This window comes from Harmonia axyridis, chromosome 6 (genome assembly GCF_914767665.1).
Source record: "Harmonia axyridis chromosome 6, icHarAxyr1.1, whole genome shotgun sequence".
Classification (NCBI taxonomy): Eukaryota; Metazoa; Arthropoda; class Insecta; order Coleoptera; family Coccinellidae; genus Harmonia; species Harmonia axyridis.
In genome coordinates, this window is record NC_059506.1 from 16,553,275 (window position 1) to 16,572,006 (window position 18,732).

The 18,732-nt window shown below is 32.1% G+C and overlaps 3 protein-coding genes across 3 annotated transcripts; all 3 read right to left on the reverse strand.

Annotated features, from left to right (window-relative positions):
- Nucleotides 1-2,110: 2,110 nt before the first annotated feature.
- Nucleotides 2,111-5,296, reverse strand: LOC123682628. Its single transcript, XM_045621362.1, has 2 exons — nt 3,962-5,296; nt 2,111-2,433 (listed from the first exon to the last, which is right to left on the reverse strand). Exons 1-2 carry the CDS (start codon nt 5,041-5,043, stop codon nt 2,409-2,411), a joined length of 1,107 nt encoding a protein of 368 aa, XP_045477318.1. The 5' UTR covers nt 5,044-5,296; the 3' UTR covers nt 2,111-2,408.
- Nucleotides 5,297-8,525: 3,229 nt separating this feature from the next.
- Nucleotides 8,526-11,696, reverse strand: LOC123682464. Its single transcript, XM_045621077.1, has 2 exons — nt 10,379-11,696; nt 8,526-8,848 (listed from the first exon to the last, which is right to left on the reverse strand). Exons 1-2 carry the CDS (start codon nt 11,458-11,460, stop codon nt 8,824-8,826), a joined length of 1,107 nt encoding a protein of 368 aa, XP_045477033.1. The 5' UTR covers nt 11,461-11,696; the 3' UTR covers nt 8,526-8,823.
- Nucleotides 11,697-14,942: 3,246 nt separating this feature from the next.
- LOC123682532 lies at nt 14,943-17,961 on the reverse strand. Its single transcript, XM_045621180.1, has 2 exons — nt 16,796-17,961; nt 14,943-15,265 (listed from the first exon to the last, which is right to left on the reverse strand). The coding sequence occupies exons 1-2, from the start codon at nt 17,875-17,877 to the stop codon at nt 15,241-15,243; spliced, it is 1,107 nt and encodes a 368-aa protein (XP_045477136.1). The 5' UTR covers nt 17,878-17,961; the 3' UTR covers nt 14,943-15,240.
- Between the last annotated feature and the right edge of the window lie 771 nt (nt 17,962-18,732).

The window sequence follows — 18,732 nt, forward strand, 5'->3', positions numbered from 1 at the left end:
AGAGTCTGCTACAGAGGGTTGGAGCCAGAATTCGGAAATGAAAATGATAAAGGGTTTATACGACTGTACGAAGACCAAAAATTCAGAAAGTTTTGAGCTTTGAAGGGATTGACCATTGGTGTAAATAAATTTCCACTCATTCACTGTAAGGGCTAGTTTTTTAATGAAGCAACTCAAGTATCGATAGATGGAATGCCTTTTTATACTTGATAGTTATGTCTCTTCCACTTTTCGCCTCTCTGGTTTTGAGCTCCTTCCGTAGGCACTGCAGTTCGACAAGTTGGATTGGTGTTTTATCATTCGTGACAGTAACACGTTTATAAGTTTCATTGTTCAGTAATTTTTTCCTATTCCCCAGCAAAGACATCACATCCATAGCACTCTGGAGCGTGACTCTTGTCCTCGAATTCGAAATCCTACCCAGACGTTTTGTTCTAATCGTTTGAACAGACACATTTCCCCAATTGAGCGCAAAATATACGATGCCTTCCGATTATCACCCTCCATGGACGAATTTTTCGGAACATTATTTAGGATCAAATTAAACGACGATATGACAGACTGCGGTCCCCCACGAGGAGAAGAGCTTCCCAAAACATTGACTTCCTGCTGGACTTTCTCAAATGTCTGCTAAGACTTGACTGACGATCATCTTGCGCAGCTATTTTAGCATGGCATTCATCGATCTCATTCCTATGCTCAGACAGAACAGAAGAATGGTTCCCTGGTGTAGTACGGCACTTTGCGAGTTCCTCAACCAACACAGCCTGGTTATCTCTTATGGATTTGACTTCTTCCGCAATTGTCGTTATTTGCTGCATAAGGAGCGTAAAATGCTCCATAGTGATTGATTGATCTCCCTGAGACTTGCCACGAAGAGTTCGTTCACGAGAATCACAAGTGAGGCACCGCCATTTAGTGTTAGAATCCCTCATATAATCGACCTCCGTTTCCGATAAATTAACGAATCTTAAATGAAAAAGTTTTCTACATACAGAGCACTGATGCGTCGGACCAGCGCCTTCAGTAATATTAGAACAGACAGGACAAATCTGAGGCATACTGATACTTTCTCAAAGAATCTGAAGAAAATTAAAGGGTTGCAAGGAAAACAAGTAAACCCTTCACTTCCTTGGGCCTGTAAGGAAGACTTACCACAGATGGGAAGGCCACGATAAAGGAGGAAATAGGATCACGGGAAGAAAAATTAAAGGAAATTACGCAAACGCCAGCCACCAATTATACCTGAAAATCAGCTATCCGTCCCACGACTTTGTGTGGACTGAATCCAACAGCTGGAATTTGCAACATACACAATGATGTTTGTAATATTCGGTGGGGAGCCGCGACGCACGTTCAGTCGCAATAGTATGCGCATAAGTATAATTATAAAAAAATGAACAAATATCTTAAAATGAATGGTCATAATAATAATTAATTGTTGAAATTTCGATGACCCCAGAGAATTTTAATGAAGCAGTTAGTAGAATCTATCAATCAGATCTTACTATTCATAACTCACAAACAATTTGATCACTATCATCATCACAACTATTAGAAAACACAGTCTGCCACAGAGTATTCGAAATATACGTGTTTCTTGTTCGTGTTCACTGAGATAATGTAATAACTCCATTTTTTTTAGAACCATGTGGTTTTATGACTAGCACATTTCTTTATTGACATTTTCAACATTTCCCAAGTTGTTTTAAAGAAAGAATATTTGTACCTATGTAGAAATTACTGAGTTGTTTATTTTATGTGATATTGTTGATATTTAAGAGTTTTATCTGATAGTTTATGTTCATTATCAATTGTAAATTTCTTCTTTTTTTTTTATGAATCCTTGTAATTGTAATTCTTGCTAATGTTGAATAAATAAAAAATATAAATGAATATTTAACGTACTAATGGATGTACCAAACTCCAAGATTCATTAGTCATCTCTGAAAATAAAAAATAAATTTTTTTGTTAACGTAGTGTTTGATTTTTCTTCTTCAATAATGCTTCTCAAATATTATTATGGTTTTCGAAATATTGAGTAAGATATAAATTTATAAATTCAATTTTTTTCAATGATTTCAAAGGATTTTCTATTGGAAATAATAATTAAAAAATGAAGTTTTATTAGGAAAACATAAAAAAATGAGACATTATACACTGAATTTTTACAAAATAAACATAAGTTCCATATTTGATATATTTGATATTGATATTGAATATACTCAACTCCACTTGATGGACCCAAGTAAACATTATAAAACAGTTTAGGCCTTCAACTGTCTTTCTTCATTATATGATCTTCACTAGGAAGAAGTCGTTTTCAATTTTCATCACTTGCTTCAGATAAATGTGTTTGTATTACTCTTTCAACATTTATAAGCATCCATTACAACATCAATAAAAATTAAGAATTAATGATTGAAATAGGACTGAAAAAAAAAATCGAATATTTTATTGTATGTACAAACTTATCAGTTTCAACTTTTGAGGTCATTTGGTTCATCAAAAAAATTAAGTATTTCCTGAGTTTTGCAGAATGATTTCTGTTATAGCTTCAAGTAGATATTATGAAGAAAGTTATTCATTTTGATTAACCATATTCTCCTTGAATAATAAATGTAAATAATCTCGAGATATCATTCAAAATGGAGAATACAGACTAAGATGTCAAGAAATATAGGAGTTTATTTTTTTTATTTTATCAATGGCAAGATGTCAGCGAATGAAGGAAATTGTCGTTGCCAGACTTAAAATAAACCTTTTACAAATTTTGAGATTGAATCACAAACATTTGATTGTACACTATAAAATTCATTATTAAATGATTATTTCAAATAAATGCCAATGAACATGAATATAACACATGAAAATTTAATTGAAAACCACCAAAATCAATTCTTATTAGGAATAAAATGAATACCCACAATTAGAATAAGTACATCAGCATCATAGCAAAGAGTTGACAACACAAACTTTAAAAATTCAATATTCATCTCTCATATGATCTGCTCAGATGTTAGCAAACTTTTTTCACAATCATATTGAAATTATTAAAAAAGTTTGCAGACATCTGAACAGATCATTTGAGCGATAAATATTGATGAGATTTTTTCAGATGAAAATATGCAGTCATTTTGAAAAATATAAGAGAATTCAGACTATGTTCTATTATTTGACGAGATCTTAATTTCATTTTCTCAAAATGCATGTTTTCAATTATTTTGATGATTTCTTTGATTTCGCTTATATTTCATTGATATTACTAGTAGATATTAAGTAATCTTATCCCTGTGAAATTGTATGTGTGAAAAGTATACTACTACCCCCAGGAAGAAACATGAAATGCGAAGCAATTTGAAAATTATTCAATTATTCATCTTAGGCACATCTAGACAATAAAAAGAAGACAGCTCACTAGGCTATCCGAAAGGAAAAAAAATTGGGCGCATGAAAAAATGGACTTAGGTATTGAAATTCTTCAAAGGTCATTTTTCAAAAATTGCAGTGGCTTTTGGACCTCATGTAGACTGATCTGTAAATTTGCAGAAGACTTGAAAATTTTTTTGGGAATTCAAAACAATTATCTTGAAGGGTTTTCAAGATCTTTAGTTTAAACCATTATGATCATGAAATTTTTCAAAAAAAAGTAGCCTACATCAAAAAGTACCACACATAAATGATACAAGTGGGGTATTTTGAAATCAGAATTTCCTAGAGATCATGAGTATGATATTGAAATTTGGCATTGCCATTTGAAAAACCAGGGACGTATTGTGTTTCACAACTTTCAGACCAGCCTGTAGGCTCAAAAATAATTCAAGCTTATGCGCTGACTGATGTTGAATTAGTCAAAATTGGAATCATTCTCCCAGACCAAATTTTACAGGAGTTAGCGACCGATCAAGTACTTATACTATTGACACACCCTGTATATAGTAGTAGTTTAGCAATACATACCCAAATAGTTGTCTATGATATATACAAAGACATTTTTCAGGAATATTTTTATTCAATCTATTCCATTCCAAATGTATCTTATTCCAAATTTCCTCATCAGAAGAATGATCACTATCATATGCTCTTTCAAAATATGATCTTAGTTCACTTTTATATTTATTTTCTACTGTATCAATAAGAGCTTTAGAATTTATAGGTTTAGCAGGATCAAAAATTCTTTGTATGTATGTAAGAATGTCCTTGTTATTCACTTTTTTTCCCACCTTAATAAGCTCCTTCACAAATACATCTCTCCATAGGCCCTGATTTTTGTCTCTTTGTATGCAAGAGCTATATAAGAAAACAAAATAATATCCTAATCTACTTTTCAATTCACCTTCAATAAAATTTACCAGCACTTTTTGGATTACTATTTGTGACATATTATCTGATAATTTTAATTGATATCCACATCCTTTAGAATAACTATTTGTAACTGTAGATATCATTTGACAGACCTCCTTTTTATTGTTCTTTTTTCCTACATTTTCTCCGTCATTGCTTTCAGTTTCAATGATTCTTTTCGATTGTTCGACAATAAAGTTTGTATTGCTTTTTTCAATTGCATTGACTGATAATATATCTGACCCTATTATTTTATTTTTAGGAACTATTTTAGGTAGTTTATTTTTCTTGATGGTTTCAATATTTTCAAGTACTTCATGACTTTCTGATTTAATTATTTCTTCAGACTGCTCAAGTAAGGAATCAGTTTTTTCATCATTTACCCTTATGACTGTAGGTACTTTTTTAGGAAACCCTTTTTTTCTATTATTTTTACTCACATTTGCTACTTCTACATTGTTTTTGCATTCAATTATTTCGTCAGAGTGGTCAACTGAGGAGTTCTCATCGCTTTTTGAATCGAAGTCATTTCGGACTTCATATATACCAACAGATGGAATAGACTCCAAGTCCATATCAACTGAATGTTTTGAAAAAAATGATGTCCATCTCTCTTCTTGTTCCTTTTCGAATTGCAAGGTATTTTTTTGGAATTCAATTATATTATCGTCGTCTCCAGAAAAACTAATAGGATCCATAATTCAAACTAACATGTCAGTACCTATTAATCAATCACAGCTATATTAGTGCCCTAATCAAAATACAGAAAGTTGATGAAATAAGGATCGCAATTATCGCATCTTTCCACGATAATTGATAATAAAAACATTGTCGTCGAGTCTTCCCGCCTAAAATTTATTTTTAGACGCACGTGATGTCAGCGCTCTATTCTATGGTTCATCAGTTGATCCCTATTTAAGGGTAGGCTGCGCCCTCTAAAACATTCGTTTCAAATGTAGGTAACCAGAAGTATTTCGTGAATACTTGTGATATTTATTGAGGAAAAAAATATGATGAAAAATGAACATAATTTTTTTCTCAGTATTACTGAATATTTTTGATATTTAGAAACAAATCCAAATAATAGGAATTTAATAAAAGGTTGGAAAATATCTTCATATTTAAGCTGAGCACCCCTCTGACCTGGTGAATGGATTATACATAATTAAAAAAATTTTAAAATAACATTTGAAAAGAATGATTATTATGAATTGAAAACAATAATACTTTGCCGAAATACATATTATTCAAATAACCGTTGCTTCACTACACACTAGTTTCTTCATATTTTCCATTTATATTGGCTAATGAACTTTAAGACAAAATAATAAAACATTCAGAAAATATCTTCAGAAAAAATGGGGCTGGATATGTTCACAACCGCGCAACATTATTTCTTCAATTTTAGGAATATTATTCAAACTTGAATCACAATCGATGGACTTAATCATTCTCCTGACAATGTTGGTCTTCTTCGATGTAGTAAACTGAATTTTTGATTCAAGTGTTAAATGGTCAGATTTTCCAAATGGGGGTAAACAGTTGATATCTGAGATAAGGTCTTCATCATTAACCAATATCAAATCCAACAGAGATGAATTCTGATCGGCTCGGAATCTAGTGGGGCCGGTCACAAGCTGAACAAGACTCGAATCAAGGACTATCTCTGCATAAAAATATGAAGGCGATCAGATAGGCAGGCAGCCGCCAAGAGGCCAATCGATGTTAGGAAGGTTGAAGTCTCCTACAGGAGACTTCATCTAGAGAGAAATAGAATCTGCTTATTACAATAAGCAGATTCTTTTTCTCTCTAGATAGGGAGGCCAAATGGGCAGAAAATATACTGTCAAATTGGCTGGCTCTCGGACGATAAACACAGCCTATAGTTAACTGGAAACTACCAAACATGATATCAACGAAGATGTTATCAATTCCAGAAACATCAACGCGATGGGCAGAGATTGTAGAAAAAAAAAGGAAATTTCCCTCAATAAATGCAAACTCGTCCATGTCCTTTTGTGGTAGTACTGTCAGCTCTATAAAGCTGGTAATTTGAAATATTAACAACAGAGTCTGCTACAGAGGGTTGGAGCCAGAATTCGGAAATGAAAATGATAAAGGGTTTATACGACTGTACGAAGACCAAAAATTCAGAAAGTTTTGAGCTTTGAAGGGATTGACCATTGGTGTAAATAAATTTCCACTCATTCACTGTAAGGGCTAGTTTTTTAAAGAAGCAACTCAATGATCGATAGATGGAATGCCTTTTTATACTTGATAGTTATGTCTCTTTCACTTTTCGCCTCTCTGGTTTTGAGCTCCTTCCGTAGGCACTGCATTTCGGCAAGTTGGATTGGTGTTTTATCATTCGTGACAGTAACACGTTTATAAGTTTCATTGTTCAGTAATTTTTTCTTATTCCCCAGCAAAGACATCACATCCATAGCACTCTGGAGAGTGACTCTTGTCCTCGAATTCGAAATCCTACCCAGACGTTTTGTTCTAATCGTTTGAACAGACACATTTCCCCAATTGAGCGCAAAATATACGATGCCTTCCGATTACCACCTTCCACGGACGAATTTTTCGGAACATTATTTAGGATCAAATTAAACGACGATATGACAGACTGCGGTCCCCCACGAGGAGAAGAGCTTCCCAAAACATTGACTTCCTGCTGGACTTTCTCAAAATGTCTGCTAAGACTTGACTGACGATCATCTTGCGCAGCTATTTTAGCATGGCATTCATCGATCTCATTCCTATGCTCAGACAGAACAGAAGAATGGTTCCCTGGTGTAGTACGGCACTTTGCGAGTTCCTCAACCAACACAGCCTGGTTATCTCTTATGGATTTGACTTCTTCCGCAATTGTCGTTATTTGCTGCATAAGGAGCGTAAAATGCTCCATAGTGATATATTGATCTCCCTGAGACTTGCCACGAAGAGTTCGTTCACGAGAATCACAAGTGAGGCACCGCCATTTAGTGTTAGAATCCCTCATATAATCGACCTCCGTTTCCGATAAATTAACGAATCTTAAATGAAAAAGTTTTCTACATACAGAGCACTGATGCGTCGGACCAGCGCCTTCAGTAATATTAGAACAGACAGGACAAATCTGAGGCATACTGATACTTTCTCAAAGAATCTGAAGAAAATTAAAGGGTTGCAAGGAAAACAAGTAAACCCTTCACTTCCTTGGGCCTGTAAGGAAGACTTACCACAGATGGGAAGGCCACGATAAAGGAGGAAATAGGATCACGGGAAGAAAAATTAAAGGAAATTACGCAAACGCCAGCCACCAATTATACCTGAAAATCAGCAATCCGTCCCACGACTTTGTGTGGACTGAATCCAACAGCTGGAATTCGCAACATACACAATGATGTTTGTAATATTCGGTGGGGAGCCGCGACGCACGTTCAGTCGCAATAGTATGCGCATAAGTATAATTATAGAAAAATGAACAAATATCTTAAAATGAATGGTCATAATAATAATTAATTGTTGAAATTTCGATGACCCCAGAGAATTTTAATGAAGCAGTTAGTAGAATCTATCAATCAGATCTTACTATTCATAACTCACAAACAATTTGATCACTATCATCATCACAACTATTAGAAAACACAGTCTGCCACAGAGTATTCGAAATATACGTGTTTCTTGTTCGTGTTCACTGAGATAATGTAATAACTCCATTTTTTTTAGAACCATGCGGTTTTATGACTAGCACATTTCTTTATTGACATTTTCAACATTTCCCAAGTTGTTTTAAAGAAAGAATATTTGTACCTATGTAGAAATTACTGAGTTGTTTATTTTATGTGATATTGTTGATATTTAAGAGTTTTATCTGATAGTTTATGTTCATTATCAATTGTAAATTTCTTCTTTTTTTTTTTATGAATCCTTGTAATTGTAATTCTTGCTAATGTTGAATAAATAAAAAATATAAATGAATATTTAACGTACTAATGGATGTACCAAACTCCAAGATTCATTAGTCATCTCTGAAAATAAAAAATAAATTTTTTTGTTAACGTAGTGTTTGATTTTTCTTCTTCAATAATGCTTCTCAAATATTATTATGGTTTTCGAAATATTGAGTAAGATATAAATTTATAAATTCAATTTTTTTCAATGATTTCAAAGGATTTTCTATTGGAAATAATAATTAAAAAATGAAGTTTTATTAGGAAAACATAAAAAAATGAGACATTATACACTGAATTTTTACAAAATAAACATAAGTTCCATATTTGATATATTTGATATTGATATTGAATATACTCAACTCCACTTGATGGACCCAAGTAAACATTATAAAACAGTTTAGGCCTTCAACTGTCTTTCTTCATTATATGATCTTCACTAGGAAGAAGTCGTTTTCAATTTTCATCACTTGCTTCAGATAAATGTGTTTGTATTACTCTTTCAACATTTATAAGCATCCATTACAACATCAATAAAAATTAAGAATTAATGATTGAAATAGGACTGAAAAAAAAAATCGAATATTTTATTGTATGTACAAACTTATCAGTTTCAACTTTTGAGGTCATTTGGTTCATCAAAAAAATTAAGTATTTCCTGAGTTTTGCAGAATGATTTTTGTTATAGCTTCAAGTAGATATTATGAAGAAAGTTATTCATTTTGATTAACCATATTCTCCTTGAATAATAAATGTAAATAATCTCGAGATATCATTCAAAATGGAGAATACAGACTAAGATGTCAAGAAATATAGGAGTTTATTTTTTTTATTTTATCAATGGCAAGATGTCAGCGAATGAAGGAAATTGTCGTTGCCAGACTGTTAAAATAAACCTTTTACAAATTTTGAGATTGAATCACAAACATTTGATTGTACACTATAAAATTCATTATTAAATGATTATTTCAAATAAATGCCAATGAACATGAATATAACACATGAAAATTTAATTGAAAACCACCAAAATCAATTCTTATTAGGAATAAAATGAATACCCACAATTAGAATAAGTACATCAGCATCATAGCAAAGAGTTGACAACACAAACTTTAAAAATTCAATATTCATCTCTCATATGATCTGCTCAGATGTTAGCAAACTTTTTTCACAATCATATTGAAATTATTAAAAAAGTTTGCAGACATCTGAACAGATCATTTGAGCGATAAATATTGATGAGATTTTTTCAGATGAAAATATGCAGTCATTTTGAAAAATATAAGAGAATTCAGACTATGTTCTATTATTTGACGAGATCTTAATTTCATTTTCTCAAAATGCATGTTTTCAATTATTTTGATGATTTCTTTGATTTCGCTTATATTTCATTGATATTACTAGTAGATATTAAGTAATCTTATCCCTGTGAAATTGTATGTGTGAAAAGTATACTACTACCCCCAGGAAGAAACATGAAATGCGAAGCAATTTGAAAATTATTCAATTATTCATCTTAGACACATCTAGACAATAAAAAGAAGACAGCTCACTAGGCTATCCGAAAGGAAAAAAAATTGGGCGCATGAAAAAATGGACTTAGGTATTGAAATTCTTCAAAGGTCATTTTTCAAAAATTGCAGTGGCTTTTGGACCTCATGTAGACTGATCTGTAAATTTGCAGAAGACTTGAAAATTTTTTTGGGAATTCAAAACAATTATCTTGAAGGGTTTTCAAGATCTTTAGTTTAAACCATTATGATCATGAAATTTTTCAAAAAAAAGTAGCCTACATCAAAAAGTACCACACATAAATGATACAAGTGGGGTATTTTGAAATCAGAATTTCCTAGAGATCATGAGTATGATATTGAAATTTGGCATTGCCATTTGAAAAACCAGGGACGTATTGTGTTTCACAACTTTCAGACCAGCCTGTAGGCTCAAAAATAATTCAAGCTTATGCGCTGACTGATGTTGAATTAGTCAAAATTGGAATCATTCTCCCAGACCAAATTTTACAGGAGTTAGCGACCGATCAAGTACTTATACTATTGACACACCCTGTATATAGTAGTAGTTTAGCAATACATACCCAAATAGTTGTCTATGATATATACAAAGACATTTTTCAGGAATATTTTTATTCAATCTATTCCATTCCAAATGTATCTTATTCCAAATTTCCTCATCAGAAGAATGATCACTATCATATGCTCTTTCAAAATATGATCTTAGTTCACTTTTATATTTATTTTCTACTGTATCAATAAGAGCTTTAGAATTTATAGGTTTAGCAGGATCAAAAATTCTTTGTATGTATGTAAGAATGTCCTTGTTATTCACTTTTTTTCCCACCTTAATAAGCTCCTTCACAAATACATCTCTCCATAGGCCCTGATTTTTGTCTCTTTGTATGCAAGAGCTATATAAGAAAACAAAATAATATCCTAATCTACTTTTCAATTCACCTTCAATAAAATTTACCAGCACTTTTTGGATTACTATTTGTGACATATTATCTGATAATTTTAATTGATATCCACATCCTTTAGAATAACTATTTGTAACTGTAGATATCATTTGACAGACCTCCTTTTTATTGTTCTTTTTTCCTACATTTTCTCCGTCATTGCTTTCAGTTTCAATGATTCTTTTCGATTGTTCGACAATAAAGTTTGTATTGCTTTTTTCAATTGCATTGACTGATAATATATCTGACCCTATTATTTTATTTTTAGGAACTATTTTAGGTAGTTTATTTTTCTTGATGGTTTCAATATTTTCAAGTACTTCATGACTTTCTGATTTAATTATTTCTTCAGACTGCTCAAGTAAGGAATCAGTTTTTTCATCATTTACCCTTATGACTGTAGGTACTTTTTTAGGAAACCCTTTTTTTCTATTATTTTTACTCACATTTGCTACTTCTACATTGTTTTTGCATTCAATTATTTCGTCAGATTGGTCAACTGAGGAGTTCTCATCGCTTTTTGAATCGAAGTCATTTCGGACTTCATATATACCAACAGATGGAATAGACTCCAAGTCCATATCAACTGAATGTTTTGAAAAAAATGATGTCCATCTCTCTTCTTGTTCCTTTTCGAATTGCAAGGTATTTTTTTGGAATTCAATTATATTATCGTCGTCTCCAGAAAAACTAATAGGATCCATAATTCAAACTAACATGTCAGTACCTATTAATCAATCACAGCTATATTAGTGCCCTAATCAAAATACAGAAAGTTGATGAAATAAGGATCGCAATTATCGCATCTTTCCACGATAATTGATAATAAAAACATTGTCGTCGAGTCTTCCCGCCTAAAATTTATTTTTAGACGCACGTGATGTCAGCGCTCTATTCTATGGTTCATCAGTTGATCCCTATTTAAGGGTAGGCTGCGCCCTCTAAAACATTCCTTTCAAATGTAGGTAACCAGAAGTATTTCGTGAATACTTGTGATATTTATTGAGGAAAAAAATATGATGAAAAATGAACATAATTTTTTTCTCAGTATTACTGAATATTTTTGATATTTAGAAACAAATCCAAATAATAGGAATTTAATAAAAGGTTGGAAAATATCTTCATATTTAAGCTGAGCACCCCTCTGACCTGGTGAATGGATTATACATAATTAAAAAAATTTTAAAATAACATTTAAGAAGAATGATTATTATGAATTGAAAACAATAATACTTTGCCGAAATACATATTATTCAAATAACCGTTGCTTCACTACACACTAGTTTCTTCATATTTTCCATTTATATTGGCTAATGAACTTTAAGACAAAATAATAAAACATTCAGAAAATATCTTCAGAAAAAATGGGGCTGGATATGTTCACAACCGCGCAACATTATTTCTTCAATTTTAGGAATATTATTCAAACTTGAATCACAATCGATGGACTTAATCATTCTCCTGACAATGTTGGTCTTCTTCGATGTAGTAAACTGAATTTTTGATTCAAGTGTTAAATGGTCAGATTTTCCAAATGGGGGTAAACAGTTGATATCTGAGATAAGGTCTTCATCATTAACCAATATCAAATCCAACAGAGATGAATTCTGATCGGCTCGGAATCTAGTGGGGCCGGTCACAAGCTGAACAAGACTCGAATCAAGGACTATCTCTGCATAAAAATATGAAGGCGATCAGATAGGCAGGCAGCCGCCAAGAGGCCAATCGATGTTAGGAAGGTTGAAGTCTCCTACAGGAGACTTCATCTAGAGAGAAATAGAATCTGCTTATTACAATAAGCAGATTCTTTTTCTCTCTAGATAGGGAGGCCAAATGGGCAGAAAATATACTGTCAAATTGGCTGGCTCTCGGACGATAAACACAGCCTATAGTTAACTGGAAACTACCAAACATGATATCAACGAAGATGTTATCAATTCCAGAAACATCAACGCGATGGGCAGAGATTGTAGAAAAAAAAAGGAAATTTCCCTCAATAAATGCAAACTCGTCCATGTCCTTTTGTGGTAGTACTGTCAGCTCTATAAAGCTGGTAATTTGAAATATTAACAACAGAGTCTGCTACAGAGGGTTGGAGCCAGAATTCGGAAATGAAAATGCTAAAGGGTTTATACGACTGTACGAAGACCAAAAATTCAGAAAGTTTTGAGCTTTGAAGGGATTGACCATTGGTGTAAATAAATTTCCACTCATTCACTGTAAGGGCTAGTTTTTTAATGAAGCAACTCAAGTATCGATAGATGGAATGCCTTTTTATACTTGATAGTTATGTCTCTTCCACTTTTCGCCTCTCTGGTTTTGAGCTCCTTCCGTAGGCACTGCATTTCGGCAAGTTGGATTGGTGTTTTATCATTCGTGACAGTAACACGTTTATAAGTTTCATTGTTCAGTAATTTTTTCTTATTCCCCAGCAAAGACATCACATCCATAGCACTCTGGAGAGTGACTCTTGTCCTCGAATTCGAAATCCTACCCAGACGTTTTGTTCTAATCGTTTGAACAGACACATTTCCCCAATTGAGCGCAAAATATACGATGCCTTCCGATTACCACCTTCCACGGACGAATTTTTCGGAACATTATTTAGGATCAAATTAAACGACGATATGACAGACTGCGGTCCCCCACGAGGAGAAGAGCTTCCCAAAACATTGACTTCCTGCTGGACTTTCTCAAAATGTCTGCTAAGACTTGACTGACGATCATCTTGCGCAGCTATTTTAGCATGGCATTCATCGATCTCATTCCTATGCTCAGACAGAACAGAAGAATGGTTCCCTGGTGTAGTACGGCACTTTGCGAGTTCCTCAACCAACACAGCCTGGTTATCTCTTATGGATTTGACTTCTTCCGCAATTGTCGTTATTTGCTGCATAAGGAGCGTAAAATGCTCCATAGTGATTGATTGATCTCCCTGAGACTTGCCACGAAGAGTTCGTTCACGAGAATCACAAGTGAGGCACCGCCATTTAGTGTTAGAATCCCTCATATAATCGACCTCCGTTTCCGATAAATTAACGAATCTTAAATGAAAAAGTTTTCTACATACAGAGCACTGATGCGTCGGACCAGCGCCTTCAGTAATATTAGAACAGACAGGACAAATCTGAGGCATACTGATACTTTCTCAAAGAATCTGAAGAAAATTAAAGGGTTGCAAGGAAAACAAGTAAACCCTTCACTTCCTTGGGCCTGTAAGGAAGACTTACCACAGATGGGAAGGCCACGATAAAGGAGGAAATAGGATCACGGGAAGAAAAATTAAAGGAAATTACGCAAACGCCAGCCACCAATTATACCTGAAAATCAGCAATCCGTCCCACGACTTTGTGTGGACTGAATCCAACAGCTGGAATTCGCAACATACACAATGATGTTTGTAATATTCGGTGGGGAGCCGCGACGCACGTTCAGTCGCAATAGTATGCGCATAAGTATAATTATAGAAAAATGAACAAATATCTTAAAATGAATGGTCATAATAATAATTAATTGTTGAAATTTCGATGACCCCAGAGAATTTTAATGAAGCAGTTAGTAGAATCTATCAATCAGATCTTACTATTCATAACTCACAAACAATTTGATCACTATCATCATCACAACTATTAGAAAACACAGTCTGCCACAGAGTATTCGAAATATACGTGTTTCTTGTTCGTGTTCACTGAGATAATGTAATAACTCCATTTTTTTTAGAACCATGCGGTTTTATGACTAGCACATTTCTTTATTGACATTTTCAACATTTCCCAAGTTGTTTTAAAGAAAGAATATTTGTACCTATGTAGAAATTACTGAGTTGTTTATTTTATGTGATATTGTTGATATTTAAGAGTTTTATCTGATAGTTTATGTTCATTATCAATTGTAAATTTCTTCTTTTTTTTTTTATGAATCCTTGTAATTGTAATTCTTGCTAATGTTGAATAAATAAAAAATATAAATGAATATTTAACGTACTAATGGATGTACCAAACTCCAAGATTCATTAGTCATCTCTGAAAATAAAAAATAAATTTTTTTGTTAACGTAGTGTTTGATTTTTCTTCTTCAATAATGCTTCTCAAATATTATTATGGTTTTCGAAATATTGAGTAAGATATAAATTTATAAATTCAATTTTTTTCAATGATTTCAAAGGATTTTCTATTGGAAATAATAATTAAAAAATGAAGTTTTATTAGGAAAACATAAAAAAATGAGACATTATACACTGAATTTTTACAAAATAAACATAAGTTCCATATTTGATATATTTGATATTGATATTGAATATACTCAACTCCACTTGATGGACCCAAGTAAACATTATAAAACAGTTTAGGCCTTCAACTGTCTTTCTTCATTATATGATCTTCACTAGGAAGAAGTCGTTTTCAATTTTCATCACTTGCTTCAGATAAATGTGTTTGTATTACTCTTTCAACATTTATAAGCATCCATTACAACATCAATAAAAATTAAGAATTAATGATTGAAATAGGACTGAAAAAAAAAATCGAATATTTTATTGTATGTACAAACTTATCAGTTTCAACTTTTGAGGTCATTTGGTTCATCAAAAAAATTAAGTATTTCCTGAGTTTTGCAGAATGATTTTTGTTATAGCTTCAAGTAGATATTATGAAGAAAGTTATTCATTTTGATTAACCATATTCTCCTTGAATAATAAATGTAAATAATCTCGAGATATCATTCAAAATAGAGAATACAGACTAAGATGTCAAGAAATATAGGAGTTTATTTTTTTTATTTTATCAATGGCAAGATGTCAGCGAATGAAGGAAATTGTCGTTGCCAGACTGTTAAAATAAACCTTTTACAAATTTTGAGATTGAATCACAAACATTTGATTGTACACTATAAAATTCATTATTAAATGATTATTTCAAATAAATGCCAATGAACATGAATATAACACATGAAAATTTAATTGAAAACCACCAAAATCAATTCTTATTAGGAATAAAATAAATACCCACAATTAGAATAAGTACATCAGCATCATAGCAAAGAGTTGACAACACAAACTTTAAAAATTCAATATTCATCTCTCATATGATCTGCTCAGATGTTAGCAAACTTTTTTCACAATCATATTGAAATTATTAAAAAAGTTTGCAGACATCTGAACAGATCATTTGAGCGATAAATATTGATGAGATTTTTTCAGATGAAAATATGCAGTCATTTTGAAAAATATAAGAGAATTCAGACTATGTTCTATTATTTGACGAGATCTTAATTTCATTTTCTCAAAATGCATGTTTTCAATTATTTTGATGATTTCTTTGATTTCGCTTATATTTCATTGATATTACTAGTAGATATTAAGTAATCTTATCCCTGTGAAATTGTATGTGTGAAAAGTATACTACTACCCCCAGGAAGAAACATGAAATGCGAAGCAATTTGAAAATTATTCAATTATTCATCTTAGACACATCTAGACAATAAAAAGAAGACAGCTCACTAGGCTATCCGAAAGGAAAAAAAATTGGGCGCATGAAAAAATGGACTTAGGTATTGAAATTCTTCAAAGGTCATTTTTCAAAAATTGCAGTGGCTTTTGGACCTCATGTAGACTGATCTGTAAATTTGCAGAAGACTTGAAAATTTTTTTGGGAATTCAAAACAATTATCTTGAAGGGTTTTCAAGATCTTTAGTTTAAACCATTATGATCATGAAATTTTTCAAAAAAAAGTAGCCTACATCAAAAAGTACCACACATAAATGATACAAGTGGGGTATTTTGAAATCAGAATTTCCTAGAGATCATGAGTATGATATTGAAATTTGGCATTGCCATTTGAAAAACCAGGGACGTATTGTGTTTCACAACTTTCAGACCAGCCTGTAGGCTCAAAAATAATTCAAGCTTATGCGCTGACTGATGTTGAATTAGTCAAAATTGGAATCATTCTCCCAGACCAAATTTTACAGGAGTTAGCGACCGATCAAGTACTTATACTATTGACACACCCTGTATATAGTAGTAGTTTAGCAATACATACCCAAATAGTTGTCTATGATATATACAAAGACATTTTTCAGGAATATTTTTATTCAATCTATTCCATTCCAAATGTATCTTATTCCAAATTTCCTCATCAGAAGAATGATCACTATCATATGCTCTTTCAAAATATGATCTTAGTTCACTTTTATATTTATTTTCTACTGTATCAATAAGAGCTTTAGAATTTATAGGTTTAGCAGGATCAAAAATTCTTTGTATGTATGTAAGAATGTCCTTGTTATTCACTTTTTTTCCCACCTTAATAAGCTCCTTCACAAATACATCTCTCCATAGGCCCTGATTTTTGTCTCTTTGTATGCAAGAGCTATATAAGAAAACAAAATAATATCCTAATCTACTTTTCAATTCACCTTCAATAAAATTTACCAGCACTTTTTGGATTACTATTTGTGACATATTATCTGATAATTTTAATTGATATCCACATCCTTTAGAATAACTATTTGTAACTGTAGATATCATTTGACAGACCTCCTTTTTATTGTTCTTTTTTCCTACATTTTCTCCGTCATTGCTTTCAGTTTCAATGATTCTTTTCGATTGTTCGACAATAAAGTTTGTATTGCTTTTTTCAATTGCATTGACTGATAATATATCTGACCCTATTATTTTATTTTTAGGAACTATTTTAGGTAGTTTATTTTTCTTGATGGTTTCAATATTTTCAAGTACTTCATGACTTTCTGATTTAATTATTTCTTCAGACTGCTCAAGTAAGGAATCAGTTTTTTCATCATTTACCCTTATGACTGTAGGTACTTTTTTAGGAAACCCTTTTTTTCTATTATTTTTACTCACATTTGCTACTTCTACATTGTTTTTGCATTCAATTATTTCGTCAGATTGGTCAACTGAGGAGTTCTCATCGCTTTTTGAATCGAAGTCATTTCGGACTTCATATATACCAACAGATGGAATAGACTCCAAGTCCATATCAACTGAATGTTTTGAAAAAAATGATGTCCATCTCTCTTCTTGTTCCTTTTCGAATTGCAAGGTATTTTTTTGGAATTCAATTATATTATCGTCGTCTCCAGAAAAACTAATAGGATCCATAATTCAAACTAACATGTCAGTACCTATTAATCAATCACAGCTATATTAGTGCCCTAATCAAAATACATAAAGTTGATGAAATAAGGATCGCAATTATCGCATCTTTCCACGATAATTGATAATAAAAACATTGTCGTCGAGTCTTCCCGCCTAAAATTTATTTTTAGACGCACGTGATGTCAGCGCTCTATTCTATGGTTCATCAGTTGATCCCTATTTAAGGGTAGGCTGCGCCCTCTAAAACATTCCTTTCAAATGTAGGTAACCAGAAGTATTTCGTGAATACTTGTGATATTTATTGAGGAAAAAAATATGATGAAAAATGAACATAATTTTTTTCTCAGTATTACTGAATATTTTTGATATTTAGAAACAAATCCAAATAATAGGAATTTAATAAAAGGTTGGAAAATATCTTCATATTTAAGCTGAGCACCCCTCTGACCTGGTGAATGGATTATACATAATTAAAAAAATTTTAAAATAACATTTAAGAAGAATGATTATTATGAATTGAAAACAATAATACTTTGCCGAAATACATATTATTCAAATAACCGTTGCTTCACTACACACTAGTTTCTTCATATTTTCCATTTATATTGGCTAATGAACTTTAAGACAAAATAATAAAACATTCAGAAAATATCTTCAGAAAAAATGGGGCTGGATATGTTCACAACCGCGCAACATTATTTCTTCAATTTTAGGAATATTATTCAAACTTGAATCACAATCGATGGACTTAATCATTCTCCTGACAATGTTGGTCTTCTTCGATGTAGTAAACTGAATTTTTGATTCAAGTGTTAAATGGTCAGATTTTCCAAATGGGGGTAAACAGTTGATATCTGA